At 42.4% G+C, this 15,970-nt stretch overlaps 2 protein-coding genes across 2 annotated transcripts in view; one reads left to right on the plus strand and one right to left on the minus strand.

Moving 5' to 3' along the window:
* The window catches only part of ssh2a (slingshot protein phosphatase 2a), a 29,974-nt gene extending 22,623 nt beyond the window's left edge, over positions 1–7,351 (minus strand). Inside the window, exons 1-2 of the mRNA XM_070969998.1 lie at positions 7,174–7,351; positions 4,268–4,311 (exon numbers count right to left, since the gene is read on the minus strand). Of these exons, the coding sequence (XP_070826099.1) occupies positions 4,268–4,311; positions 7,174–7,236 (107 nt within the window). The 5' untranslated portion in view covers positions 7,237–7,351. The remainder of the gene's footprint in view (positions 1–4,267; positions 4,312–7,173) is intronic.
* Positions 1–15,970, plus strand: part of samsn1a (SAM domain, SH3 domain and nuclear localisation signals 1a) — a 279,152-nt gene that overhangs the window by 11,060 nt on the left and 252,122 nt on the right. The window lies entirely within an intron of this gene.

A 15,970-nucleotide genomic window follows, 5' to 3' on the forward strand; every position in this document is an offset into this window, starting at 1 on the left:
ATCTGGGTGGGAGCTGATGCATGAGTCCATCATGTGGATATGTAACAGTGCAGGAAGAGACTTGCACCACGACTGTGTCCAAGTGTATAACTAGGTTAAGTCTGCCGTTGTTCAGTCACGACTCGTGCTATTTCTTACAGAGTAGTTCCTCTTGTCACCAACATGGTCTTCAAATCATTCGAAAATTCAAAAGCAATGTAATTACTTTTTAGCATTATCCCGACTAGAGTCTGACAGTAACCTCAGCACAAATCAAAAACCACCATGACCTGTTTTACATTCTGTAAAAGGCACAGCAGGGAGACAATGGACAGACAAGGTCAAAAAGAGAATGGCTGAACACCGCCCCTCTTTATTCTCACAGGCTTTTCTCATCCACAGCCGGCTTTTGACTACAGTAGATACAATACACTGACACAGTTCTAAGTAAAGCTAGCAGTGTTGTTGCGTCATACAGGCAGTCTGTAAAGTACAAACAGAGAAGAGCACTTATGGCGAGGACACTGACATCTCAAGTGGGTCATTACAGATGTGCTTTAACAATACTAATGTTTAACAGCATGAATCTACCTTTTCAAACTGCAGCTATTTTCCATATCACTGTACTAAGGGGAATAGGTGCTACACTAAGGAGTCTCACAAAGAAATCAGACGAGTGATCCAGAAAACACACAAGCTGAACATCAAGTGAGTCATGGCCTACATTTTGGTGTTGCCATAAGAAAGTCTGATTCAGTTTTCTATTTATTCTCTCACTTTATCTAGTTAGTTCTGTTTTATGTTTCTGTTGTGCTCTAAGTGTCCTATTTCTGTGTCATCCACCCTATTGAACCTTATAAGGTGATATCTTGCAGGACATTTCTATGGTTCACAGTGAATAAATATTGAGAGGTCAGGTGGGTAAAAGCTGTATTACTGGAAATTAAAAACAAATTTGACCATACAAAGCGCGTGTATCGATCCTGTGATGCTGCGACCTTTGACAGCCACGCCTCGATATCCCTGCAGACAGTCTCAAGGAGGGTTCTTCAGCGGCCACAGCATTTTCTCACCATTTCTCCGACTGTTTTCAGAATACAACAAAACCTTCAAATGTTGGTTTTGTAACTCTGGATAGGAGTTTCTCCAACTCTGTCCTTGACAGTCAGTGTCAGTCCTGAGGCAACAGTGTGTGGCAGAGATTCATTATTGCACTGCAGTAACATTATACTTCGCTGGTGTGGTGCGGGGAGTACAGACAGCTGTTTGTGTGTGTCTGTGTGAAAGAGACACTGACAGAGAGAGAATAAGAGAGATAGAGGGTGTGAGTCAGGGAGTAGTCGACTGAATAACAAAGAGAGAAGAGGCAAAGACTCTGGAAAACAGAGAGAAATCACGACTGAGTGAAAATATTACTGCGCTGCAAAAGCCAAAGCTCCCCCTTCTCTGTCTTAGTGGCCCCTATACAATACACTGGACTGGACTGCTACTTGATTCCATATGCAGGGTGGGGAGTTAATTGGACCTCAGCTCTTATGTAACATGCATAGGGGTCACTTAGCAAGGCCCCTGGCTGCACCCTTGCGGATCTGTTTGAGTGTGTTTGTGTGGAATTGCGCTAATGCTGAACAAATGGCGGGCTAGGTGACTGAGCCAAATGGTAAAACAGAACTATAATGATGTTTTGCATATGGGGAATAAGCCCTACATGTGTGCATGTGTATTACTCACACTGTGGGGACGTAACGCAGCCACATTGTGGGGACTCGCCTTCCTTATGGGGACATAAGGAAGTCCCCTTTAACTCAAAAAATATAGTTAAACTCTAGAGTGAAGGCTTGGGTTAAGGTTAGGTTTCAGTTAGGGTTAGACAAGTCCTGGTTACGATTAGGATCAGGGTAATTCTCCAAGAAACGAATGCATGTAATGTCCCCAAAAGCGATGAAAACACGACATTGTGAGTGTGTGTGTGTGTGTGCGCACACACACATTCATGGGTATGACTTCACCAGCTGCTGCTGCTTTTTGTATTACCTAACAGATAATTGGGACCACATGTCCGTCTTGGCACTATTGGGGTGCGTTAAAAGCTTGCAGGAGTGATGTCACCACGTTTCAATTTTCAAATATGTGTGACATAGCATAAAATCTCTTCTCTTCCAGGATTTGTGCACTGTGTTTGCTCAATGTGAGGCACTTGTCTTATCTTGGGCATGTGCAATCATAAACTGAAATGACTGTCGTATATTTTGTATGGTTTTATTTTATTACGCTGCCAATTGTCCATATTTTGGGGAGCAGGGTATCTCAAAAATGACGAGCAAAATAAAATTTGGTAGAAGGTTAGGCCACTGGCTGAGGAAGAAGCGATTCCTTTTTGGGACAAGTCTGTATCCAGATGTAATGTGACTTGTTTGTTTTTTGTTTTTAATTATCACATTAAATAAGAGAGAATATAAAACATCCATCTTAAGATGCTCTTTACTGTGACTCTGGATCAGATATAATAAGGTGAAGATGCTGCCTCACTCTGCAAGATTCAAAATGTATTTAGCCTGAAAGTTGGTGCTATTCATCCTGCTGTGTGGATGAGCTCAGGACTGGAGACTCTAAGAGACCCTCTTAGCGACTCTGGACCAGTGGGAGCCTCAGCAGCTTTTTTATTCAGATGCATTTGGTTTTGCCAGGTCTCGCTGGGCTCATGTAGTGTGGACAGGTCCAAGACACGCTTGAACGAAATCTGAGGATGATCCTGGGCAACAGCCAAAGCCCACGGGTGACAAAAGAGAAAATGACGCAGGAGCTAAGTTCAGTCTCCTTCTGACAAAATGGAACTCTGCCCTGTTTCTTTAGCATCAATGTCCAGAGATGAGACAACACTGGTACAGACAGGCAGTTTTGCCCAGTTCTCATGTCTACAGCCTCCTGACAGGACGGCCATGTTTCACTCAGACCAGTCCAAACTCAGCAAGATATGAACGGTCTGTCTTCAGCTCAGCTAAACACTGTGGTAGTATATCTGTCAAGTCTTACTGCAGTGTCTCATTACAGACAGTAATAAAAAGCGACACCCTAAAAATATGCTATTACTGAAAACATACATGAAAAGCTAGACACAAAAAACAATTGGCAGAGATTGTTTAGCCTGCACTTCAAAGCTTAGATTAGTCCACAAAAGTCCACTACAAAGATCATGAAAGATGGACAGGCCGTATAGGCTTTGATGTTCCACTCCCTGTTTAATGACTGTGTACTGTCGTCTCAGACAGACTGTAAAATAGGAATCACTTAAATTGATAAGAAAGTCAGTGTTCAGTATTATCTGTTTTTACATGAGAAGCAAGTCACACAAACATTAAGTGTTCGGTTTGTCCTCTGTGAGGTTTATGAGTTTGATTCTTGACCAAGATACAGCACGATGATAAAGCCACGTGAGTCATCTAAACAAAAGGACAATAACAGTGGTGACGTCCTTATCTTTTATGAAGGTACAGATACGTCAAAAGCAAATCATCCACCACAACCACTAAATGGAATCATAAAGATCAACCCCACCTTAGATCATCAGCGGACTGACCAAACATTGACAAAAGCACTCAGCGATATTATTGTATTATTTGTTTGCAGCATGAAAAACTATTTCAGTTACGTTGGCACAAACTCAAATGAGATTAAGTGCAATCGACTGTGCATTTCCAGGGCAATACACAAAAACATACAAATTAGTTCCTAAATTACATGACACACAATTACATTAGCTGTTTTGTAACATTTGTCTTTACTAAACAAAGCTATAATAGCTTTCCCATTTTGTATTTTTTGTTTGAAATCACTGTTGGAGTGAGGTCCTTAGAGAACAGGCTACATCGTAAAAAAGGTGTAAAACGAGTGAGAATCTGGTGAACATGTGCTTTTTGTTGACAGCTGTGTTTGCATGACAGGAGTTTTGATGGATACTTCTCAGTCAGCTTTAGGGGAAATTTAAGCTCACAGATGGAAAACATTTTTCAAGCGGACTCCCTGACACAATTCGTTTTCCTTGGCACTGACAAACTGCTTTAATTTTGACATATAAGTTGACCTTTTGCACCAATTAACAATTCCATGATTGCTTTAAGAACTGTAACAGAAAATGTGGTTCACCAATTGATGAAACACAGTATATCTGATGCACCGACGCCCCCTGGTGGCCTGAGTCTCTTGTGACACTACTCAACGGCAGTGACCGAAAGAGCAGTTATTCCTGGAAACTGGAGACAGAGTATGACAAAACAGGAAGTGGTCTCACCTCCTGGGCTGGGAGCGACGGTCATCCTCACCACTGCCCGACTCCTGCAGAGAGGGACAGAAAGAGAATATTTACTTCACACCTGCGTCACTTTACATCAGCCCTGTACCAGCATTTCAGGAAAGGGCACACTGTATCACATTGACCAAAGAGACTTTGGAGGCTATTTGCATCAAATGCTGAGTCAGACTCAATTAACCTTGCATTAAAAGAGTGCTAAATTGGCTGGCGGCTAGGGCAGCTGCGTCAAGCCTTTTCATCTGTGACTTCAGTTATGAGGCAGGGCCGGCGTGGTATTTTAACTGAAGCTCAGAGCAGGGACCGGGGATAAGGCTGAACCAGAGCGAGTGTCCATGCCCTCCCCTCTCTGCCTCTCTGCCTCTCTTTTTCTAAAATGCAATCATCCTCCCCCACCACTGCAACCAGCGCTGTTCGCCACACACACACACACACACACACACACACACACACACACACACACACACACACACACACACACACACACACACACACACACACACACACACACACACAGACAATTTTAATCCCAGCCTGTTTCGGTAATCCCTCACAAAACTCAGGGAACTTTCTCTTTGGCATCAATCTGTCAATCCTGGCTACTACACAGGCCAAAACACACACACGCATGTACACGCACACACACAGACATGGGACACTGAACAAAAATGAGGGTGCTAATGCTGGTGCTGATGAATGATGAAGATACACAATGATGGATGAGGAAGATAACGGGCGAGAGCTGGATGCAGTAAGCCAGGAGGTGCAGAAGCTTGAGAAGGAACGATGCAGTTTTCATCTATTCCCGTGTCCACGTCCACAGATGTGATTAGGCCTGGGGAGGCAGCTGGCTGACTGATGCTCTCTGCATCAGCAGCCTAACAGCCTGCCTTCAAGGCAAAATATGGGGACACAGGAGAAATAGGAGTCCATGCACTCAAACGCTTCCTGCACACACACAGGCGCACACACACACGCGCGTGTGCACATACCTGACAAAATGCCTAGCTCAGCAGATTTCAAAGGCAAATGTGATACCAGTATACCATTACACCACTGCAAAGCACTCACACTCCTGATGTGTGCACGAGCAGTGAGCTTCCAGTATGCAATTAAAACAACATACCATAATAGATGTGGCCATGGCTGGGATATAATGTATAGGCTGATCACCATGGTTACCATACCACCGTATGGATGTGTAGGGAGTGGTCTTATAGCCAATGAGAACAGGGGATCTGGTGTGCTGCTAGGCAGATTATTGTACGCTACCACTGTGGGGAGGCTATTCCCCGCTGAGCTGAAGGCAAAATGTCAGTCATATTAACTGATGGGTCAATAATCTGAAACCTGTGTTCAATTTGGCAAAAAAAATAGGTTTAGAAGGCAGCATACGTGGCCGTAGCGTTCCAGCTGTGCCACTCATGTCTTTCTCTTTGGAGCTCAGTCCCCGCTCTTTCTTCCACACACTGCTCTGCTCTGCTGTCCCTTTCCCAGGTTTCTGGCCCCTCTGAGCACCAGACATCTCACAAGAGCGCTCACATGGCTGCTTCCCATCAGGAATGGGTCTCATGACAAGCAGCTGGTAACTTCAGCGTGGGATCCTTTCACTGCCTCAAAGCTACAAACTCTCACTGGTGGGTCTCACAAAAATAAATTCATCTTAAATCATAATTCTTGTGCGCTTTTTTTTTTTTTTTTTTTAATCTGGCACAGAGTCGGCAAGTTTTGTCTCCAAAAGCCATCGTCAAATGAAATCTCTGACCTGTAATCCCATCAAGTGACATGTTTCAATAATGGCCCTAATGACGTTTTTAGGTTATGTAAATAATTCATTTGTTTGTCTTGAGGCTTTTCTCAAATTTCCCCACCACAAGCACAGTCCTACAATCACCACCAGCCATGACATGTTTTTGATTGTTGTTGTTTGTTGACCATCCTGCTGGGGATTTTCCTAATCTATTCCCCATAATTTGCATGTCTGCCCCATGTGATTCTCCACCACACCAGTCAGTCACTGCTGAACACGGAGGTTAAATCGGGCTGTGTGTAGCATTTTACAACTCTGCACAATGTGGTGTTAACCAGAGATCAGGATCTTCAGCCACATGGCGTGTCTTTTATCATCCTGTCTTTTCAGCAGGCAATCTGACAGACTACAAATATCACTGGGGGCAATTTATCTTATTCCTAGGTGAGGGCAGGGTCTCATCTATGGCACCCTCACCCTCACTCCTGCCAGGGTCTGTGTCAAGAGCCTGAAGGCAGATGATTCAAGCCGTCAGAGGGGATAACCGGACTGTCCCAGTGTGTCCAGCAGGGTCTGACAGGCCTGCCACACTAACCTGCTTTCCGGGCAGATACTCTGCCTTCACTGTCACTCCACTAACCAGTGGTAATGGCAATTTGTCAATTTGGAGATGCGCCGATGAGATGACTGGCAAAGTGGGCACAGAAGGCAGCATATTCCATGTTTATGATCATAGAATAAATACAGACAGCAATGGCTTTTAATGCCAGTCCAAACTGCTATTTAAAGACGTTTTAGTTTATCTGTTCGGCTCCTCTGAAACGACTTTTGGGGAGGAAGTGAAATAGCTAACGAGCTCGAATATGTGCTAACATCATCTTGCTCAGTTGGAGTTCGTGTGAAAAGCTTGGCACCTTTAAAAATGAACCTGGGCCCCTTGACCTACGTGGAATAACTTGGAAGACAAACCCGCATCCTTCTGCTGGACTGTGAGAGGTTACATTCAGGTTACAGTATGATGCTAGCTGCTAAGTTAGCCCCTCCATTGACCCCGAGCAGTGAAACCTGGGATAACGGTAGTCTAGCTGACAGACCAAGAAAGTGAGCCAACATGTCAAACCAGTTCACGGATACTTACAGACACACAGGGGCTGGAGGTAGTGCTCGGTGTCGGCGACCGCTGGACGGTGACCAGCGCCATCCCGGCTGCTTTTGCTCAGACCTCGGTCACCTCAGAGAGTGAAGCTCCGGGATACAAGACATTATTTTGGGCAGGAACTACAGTGCGCCGAGCTCCTGAGGTTATTTCTCTGGTCGCTGCTTACTTGCCCCTCTAGTATCAAGCTGAACAGATTCATTGGAAATATCCGGTCTTTACTTTTTTCAAAATAATGGCACGTAGTGCGGAGGCGCTGACATTGACCGAAACATTACCAAACAGTCTTTTTAAAAGTTCTTTTTTTCACCAAGATTGTATGTGTATTTATGCGTTTCTTTTTATTATTAATTCGGTTGTCCCTTGAGAGGCCTCTGTAGTCCAGAAAATCAAGTTGTCTTTTAAAGCAGACAATTACACCCTTTTATTTTGAAAGGTAAATCTTATAACTTTCCATACTGTTTTGTCGGTCGGCTTAATGTAAAACTGGCTTGTCGGTGTCATGCGCATGCGCCAGAACGACCAGCTGTCAAATGGGTTTACTGGTCATTATGAATATTTACACTCCCATTCATCCAAACAGCACCACCCGTCGATCAATTAAACTGAAAATAATAACACGGATCAATACAGTAGGTGATGCTACTAAATTCCATTATATCTGCAAATATCTTCTGCAATATTAGATATTTTTTACTGTGTTATATATTTTTCTACCGTGCAATAGCACAAAAACACTGTATTTTATTGCCTATATCTTATTCATGTGCAATTCAGAGCATTTCCCTTTGAGAAACTGAGCCATCCTTTCTCAAAGCAATAGTATTTTTAGACTCTTGCATTTTCCTTTTGAGTCTTTGTTTTCCTGCTGTCTTTAACAACTTAAACGTCCAGTGTGCAATAAATGAAGTTTTATCTTATCCTAAAGGCTGTCTTTATAGTGTGTGTGTGTGTGTGTGTGTGTGTGTGTGTGTGTGTGTGTGTGTGTGTGTGTGTGTGTGTGTGTGTGTGTGTGTGTGTGTGTGTGTGTGTGTGTGCTGAGGTATTAGATACATGACAAATGATATGGTGAAATGCATTACTGTGTTTCTCCCTGTTCCTGTTCTGGAGGGAGAAGACCTGACCTTACATCTCTGTGCTTTTTTTTTCAGTCACCCACCTCTTCTGGGAGATGAGATGTGAGGGTGGGGGTGTGATAGCAAGGGAAGGTGTGTTTCTGGAGAATGATGGCGAATAGAAAGGCCAGCCTGCTCTCGTGGTTGGACAGTCAGGAGAGGTTCATGAAGGGGAAAGGGGGTGACAGATGAGAGGAGATATACTGCACCTTAACACAAGGATATTTCAAGGAGCCTTGAAAATGCTGACATAAGACAGGTCAAATCAGACAACATAAATATATCTAAATAATATGACCTGAATTATTTGATATTCTTAAGGCTCCACACTCTCTAAGGAATGGAGTGAGTGGAGGAAACAGAGGGAAAGGTGTGGATGGGTGTGACACTGAGGTCTACACGAGTATAGGAGGCTCATTTGGATTCACTTCATTGAATTATCTGGGTCATTGCCTCCTCCTCCTCCTCCTCCTCCTCCTCCTCCTCCTCTCCCTGTCCTTCTCGGTGGTCCCTCCCCTCCTCCATCTTTTTGTCCTCTTTTGATTTTTTATTGATCATCCACTGAGCCTCGTGTTAAAAATGTAGAAGACAATGAAAACGAGGAAGAGTGAGAGAACAAAATTAAACCAACACTGATTTGGAGGTGTGTGGAGAAAAAACAGTGACTGCTTTGCTCTGGAAGAGCAAGAAAAATAAAAAGGAGGGAAGACACAGTGAGAAGAAGAAATTAAAAGGCAGAGATCAAAATCGAGAAAAGTGATAGAAATGATTGCAAATAAGGAAGTGACAGGATGATTGATGGTTTGTCCCTCCCACATCCCTCTAGCCCCCCATCCCCCTCTATATCTACCCCTGCAGCTTGAGTGGAGCCCATTAGGCCTAACATACTTTACATATAGGTGTGTGAGCGTGAAGCTGTGCATATCAACCTACCTCTGTTTTCAGTTACATCCCGGCTCGACTAAAAGTGGAGCCAAACTGTGTATCTGTTTGCATGTGCATAACAACAGACCGCTTTTATTAGAACAAAGTGGATGACAAAAGAGCAGCCGAAGAGAGAGAGTCAAAAGACGACGAAAGAGGAAGGGAGGAAAAAATAGATGCTATGCAGACAGGTAACCACGACAGGCAGGGAGAGACTCAGAGTGTGTAGGGGAAACAAGATTAGGATTAGAGTAGGAGATGATTCTACTTCAGGGACTTAGTGTCAAGACAGATACAGTGGGACTAAAGACAAGCCTCCTTGTAATTAAAGCTCTGCTATCCACAAGAGACTGCATCACAGACCAGTGTGTGTGCGTGCCTGAGTGAGAGAGATTGATTAAATGATTGCGTTTGTAGTAGATTGTGTGGATAGTAAAAGTATAAAAGCAAAAGAATGTGGGAAATGATTACATAAATGCACGAATGATGAAAAAAAAAATTAACATCACAGCAATGTTTGAACATGCTGTACATTGGTAATTGGTTCACTGACATGCTCCACCATTCTGTTATATACACTGGTTTTGCAAAAGAGACCAGCTGTAAATAAATGTCAGCGATGATGCCCTCATTCGCTTCCTCTCTATGGAGCTCCAGTCCCCCCAGTGGTCAGCATTGTCAAAACAAGCTACTCTAATTCTAAGGACATGATACTCCTTAAAACCAACAGGGGGGGATATGACCCTGTTAAAAATCCGCTGTAGGGCGAGGACTTGAAATGCTCCTCATAACAGATGTACAAATCATAGCCTGGTACAACTTTAGTTTTTACAACCCAAGATAAATAGTGGATATCTTGGGTTTGAGCATTGCTGGAAATAATATAGTCAACACAATACATAGTTGTTCCAATGCAGAAATGCTGCATGTTGTGGGTTTAAATGGGCAACATAAGGCAACATAAGTGATGTCAGAGAATCATTTTCATATTGCACAATATAATAAATATTTCTTTTTTTTTTTCTTTTTTCTTTTTTTTTATCATTTTGGTCTTATGGCCCCACACTTTACTGTTTAGGACTTCACACACAATGAGAGACACACCTGCAAATGAATGCTAAGCTCTCTATCTGCTTCCTGTGTAATTAGGCAGTTGTTAGCTCATGCATTCACTAAGACAGCCCCAAAGTGACCAAATAATCAATTAATAGTCTTTTAATTAAACTGAGCCCTTTAATTAAACTCTGATATGTGTTTGACATTCTGTTGCAACAACACGCAGCATCTCCTTGGTGTGACTAATTAGCTAAATACCCTCTCTTGCTAATTGGCATACCTGAATCATACTCATCTGTTATTGGCTGACATCTGGGCTCATGCTGCTGTGACCATGTGGAGAGGCTCTGTTTGAAGTATGGAAGAGCAGAAGAGGCATCGCTCACTTTTTTTTTTTTTTTTTTTTTTTTAGCTAAACCATTAGGGAGTCAGAGGTTTTAATGAGCTCCATGTCACTTAAACACACATGAAACAACTTTTACTTGTTAGCATTTTCTAAAACCATATTCTAAAACAAGTTGTTGACTGTTAACATAAATACATCTTTCTAGCATGTGTAGTACTTGTTCCCAATTTCCAACAGCAGGAAGAAAGCATTCCTAACCATGTGACCGTAAACCTTTTCCCATGGCAGACATTTTGACACAGGTTTTACCAATATTGTCAACAATGTTTCAATTAAGCGAGCCAGTAAATCATACCAGTGAGCTAGCATGCACAGCACAAAGGCCCTGGCATTGTAACACATAAAATGAATTATTGCATTTTATTAATGGCACCTGTGTTTGACACACAGATAGCTCTTTTATAAGTGTCAGTAAATGAGCTGTAGCACAGCTCTGGCACAGTATGGTCATGGTAGAGCTCTCATTAAAGGGCACACACACACACACACACATCTGCACACAGTTGTGTTTCCATCATTTCTGGGGACATTACATAGACTTACATTAATTTCCTGGAGACTTACCCTAACAATATCCATAATCACCACTTGCCTTAACCCAAGTCTTCACCCTAGAATTTGAGGTTTACGATGGGAAGATTAGTGTTTTGTCCCCATAGGGAAGTGAGTCCCCACCATGTGATTGTGTTAACAGACTTATGTCCCCACAACATGAGTAATACACATCTACAAGATAGACAGACACACATACCCTTGTGCACATGCACACAAAAATAATATGTTCATTTCTCTTCACAGTGATTTTTATAGTATGCTGGATTGAATAAAAATCAATGCCAAAGAAATGTAAAAAAAAAAGAAAAGAAAGAAAGAAAGAAATGTGGGAATTGGCATGCTTTGGTAAAAATGTTAACAGTATAAATCATGTGTGATTTGTAGCTCAGCCAGTTCCCCCGATGTCCCCTGACCCCCCACACATACCATTTAGCTATAAGGTCACACCTCCTACACTTACAGTTACTCCCTCATTCCTCTTAATTTGGTGGAAGAGAGGTCTCCTGGCAGAACGGGAGTCAGGAGTTCGAGGGTGCACTTACTCTTTAATAAGAAAAATAACACGCATAAAACTAACAGTGTGATCAAGTTTTAGCATTTATTTGGCAAGTTCATCATTTCTGTAACTTTCCCTTTGCGTCATTGCTCTTAAAGTCTGTACTTCGATTCCTACGTTATCACTGAGGCAGTGATCACTTCTTCCTTCAGTTTCTGAGGTTTTCACATGAACCTTCATCTGACCTGCTATCCTCCAACTGTGTGCTCCTGACTCACTGTATCCTTCTACCCTGCTGTAGCCCGTTTATCTTTGCAGATCTTTTACTGTACTCTTCCACAGAAAAGAAATGTGGATACTGTTCATCATCATCATTTTGAGCTGCAGCAGGTACTTCAGCTGAGAAAGATAATGAATTCATTGAGTCATCTGCAGGAAACACGCAGAGGCAGATCGAAAACTCTGTCAACCCTGCAACCCCAAAACCTGGATCTGTCAAACTCACTCAAATCAGTATCATTCTCATCTTTATTGCCATTATTATTATTGAAATTGCTTTCATTGTTGTTTTGCATAGTTCATTCTGACGCCCACTATGATGTGACTTGTAAACACTAAACAAAATATGTTCATTATCAAACTGTTGTAGCTTATGATGTCTGTTTCACCAAAGTCTCGCCATCCTCTTCACAGAATACTGTACATAACAGATATATTTGGTGTGTGTGCATGTGCAGACGCTTCAGCACAGGGTACAGTGGGTCTTTGAAGGGTTTAATGAGTATAAAAATCGACAGCATCATCACCATGACCTCTACCAAACTGCAGAAATCTGACTCAAACTGACAGACATTGATTTTGTACTTTATCAAAGTCATTTTATACTGAATAGAAATATGCATACGTTCATACGTTCTTACACGAAGGGCTGACATTGAACATTATGTTTTCTGGTGCTCGCTCGGTGAGCACAGTTCTCATATGGCGTCACATTAAAACATCATCTCATATGCACACTTTTATGATACGCAAATAATGGAGCCAGTGCATTTCAGAGTTACCAGTAAAGATCATTTCACTCATCATTTTGTCTTTCTCATCTTTTCACCTGTAATGAGGAGACAACAGATCAAGGACCTCTCAGTGTATCTTGGCAACAGTTATATGATGTGAGAAGGCAGGAGAAGCGAGCAATGGAGAAAAGAGAGACAGAGTGTGTGTCAGAGAGAGAAGAGGGCCTATTCTGCAGAGATAAGATGGTATTCTCCCATCGTGCAAAATGAGTTCATTAGGGGAGTGAGAGACAGCCATTGCAAGGAATCAAGGTTTCTGTGTGATAAGGGGCGGGAGCGACAGACTGGAGGGAAAAAAGAGTTTCATTTCCTGTTCTTCAGAGGCAGCGGCAGTATCAGGGGATCAGCAGCGAGGCTGGGCAGAAGAAAAAAATGGAGAGACAGGGAGAGGACAGACGGAGCAAGTTAGAGAAGTAAATGCCAGGAATTTTCTGTCAAAAAAAAAACAGTGACCCTCAGGATCTCTGTCAAAAAATATTTATATTGAGAACTGAGGGGAGGCAGGCAGAAAGAGAGCTGAAAGATATGTCAAACTCAGCTGCTCTCTGGAAAGTAGAAAGTCAAAGTGAGCAGTTGGATGAACTGTAAGGGTTATCGCAGTGCAGTGGGCTAAAGAAAGAAATTCTTAAAATGACAGCATAACAGGCACATTTGAGAGTGAGAGGAGGTACATACATGTACACACAGACAGAGCTCAGGTTGGCATGTCCAAATTAATATGAGAAAGAAAAATAAGAAATGAAAGAGCTGGAGAAAGAGATGAAATGAGCTGGAGGTCTTGATAGACACCTGATAGTGAGAGAGAGGCTGGCAGGCAAGCAGGCAAGCAGGCAGGCAGGCAGGCAGCTAGGCAGATGGGGAGATGACAGGTACGGCAGAGGTGGAGGGATACGCAGGCTCTGCTGCGCTGTTTAATATAGATCTGCAGCGATAAGACAAGACAGAGGACACAGGATGTGTCCGTCAGTCAGGGGGACGGGAGCTCAGAGGAAATTGCCACTAGAAAGCACACACAAACTCATACATATAGCAAGAAATGTGCACATCCAGGGAGGTGAGATTCAACCAAAAAATGCTCATTTGGAGTTTCATTTCAGACCTGGATGATGTGTGGAAGGGAACAATAAATGCACACTGAAATTATGATACTTCTTTAAAAGTTTCTCTTCACTACCTCAGGATATTCTGCTCTCACTGCTTACAGTACATAATGTATTGCTGCACATCTGTCGTTGCCGACTGTTTAGACAAGGGATGCTGTGTGTGTGCGTGTATGCATACAATGCTGTTCAAAAGTGTGGAATGATCTGCCATAAAAGCTTGATACAGTATACTGAGATGTCAGAGAGGACTAGTCTATATTTTTGAATGGCCTTTCATGCATTTAGGTTGCAGAAAGTCCTATTTCTAAATATATGTTATGTGACAGATTTGCAAAAAAAGTCATGTTTTGTACATGGAGAACAAACAGTACAGTAGAGCAGTTCAACCAGACTGGCAACTGGAAAGGGGAGAAAAGCACAAAGATACCTCTGAGCCACAGTTAAATAATTAATTAAAAGTCGTTAGTGGAGGAAAATGGACCTCAAAATCTGTCCAGAGTTTAGTCACAATGTAGCAAACTCTTAAACTTCAGAATAAAAAGAAAGGTAGTGTAGGGTTAACACTATGGGAATGGGATCAGGAAATATCAGCTGAACATACGATGGATTGACAGTTTAAATTTCTTCAATTTAACCCCTGGGTAGACTGAGAGCTCAAAGAAAAATGGGCTGCCAAAATATTTAGAGCCTGATTGCAAACATTGTTGTGGTTAAATAATGTCCCAGATTCGCTTCAACTTATGTTGACTTGAAAACAAATTCAGAATTGAGTATTTTGGGGTTAAATGGTTGAAGCATGCTCTTCTGTCATGCAACACTGTGGGAACATCAACTAAATGAAAGTTTGAATCTTCTTTTGGGGCCAAAAATATTTGAAATGTAAATAATACATTTGGTGTCTGAGGAGTACTCTTTATATGGATGCTAAAATAGTCATTATTGAAGGGAAGAAGAAAAACATGACTCCAAACGTTTAGTGTATGCGCGCAACACCATGGCTCTTTGTCAGCACTTAGCAATCCCACACCTGAAACCTGCAATCAGCAGCTTCTGCAAACAGGCTGCACACACACACATGCTCGCGCACACACACACACGCACACACACGCACACACACACACACACACACACACACACACACACACACACACACACACACACACACACACACACACACACACAGATGATACTCATTTCACATCGTTGTGTCAGAAGCAGTTGAGCATAAGGGACAGAACACAGGGCCTACTTCCCAAAGCACGGACACTTCGATATGAACCTGCTGATCCTGCTGCCACACGCAGGCCACTGTTTTAGTGGTTTCGATCTGATAGTGCTGACGCTCAACATTTCACCACCTCATTAAAAAGCATTCAGGCCAGCCCGTTGTGGTAGGTTTTGGTGCAGATTATCCGAGAGATTCTGCTTGTTCCTGCCTTTATGGCAGAGCAAGGTGTACAAAGTCTAAATCAGAAAAAAACAATAACAATAATTTCCCTCAGCAGTCACGGTATCTAGCCATGTTAATAGATTCAATTTTACTTTCTGTGCTTTTTGAGATGTAAAATACAAAGAATGAATGACAAATAAATGCATTTGCATGGGCAGATATTACTTGTGGGAAGGGAAATCAGTAAAGAGCTGCCTCTGATGGCCAAAAACCAGGCAGAAATGCTGTCCATTGTGGCCCTGTTGCAGGTATGAGTGAATGACAGTGAGAACTGGCAAAGCTTACGATGTCACATTACATATTCTGTCCAACAGGTTTAATTTTATTTTCTTTGGCTGTTAATGCATGCCTTGGCTGCAGTTCTTTGGAGAATACGTTTGAGGAATCCTATGTTATGTGTTTGTATAGAGTCCTGTATCGATCCTCCTTGGTGATATGAGATGCTGCAGGCTGTTGAGCATATATTTCCCCTCTCATTAAAACATTGATGCAGACCTTGTATGTATATGCACAAGTGCTTTCACAGTAGGTTTGTAGATTATTATTAATGTTTTGCAACAGCATGTACCCCTTTATGAAATGGTCCTCAACAGGTATAATA

The sequence above is a fragment of the Chaetodon trifascialis genome, chromosome 9 (genome assembly GCF_039877785.1).
Source record: "Chaetodon trifascialis isolate fChaTrf1 chromosome 9, fChaTrf1.hap1, whole genome shotgun sequence".
In the NCBI taxonomy this organism is placed as follows: Eukaryota; Metazoa; Chordata; class Actinopteri; order Chaetodontiformes; family Chaetodontidae; genus Chaetodon; species Chaetodon trifascialis.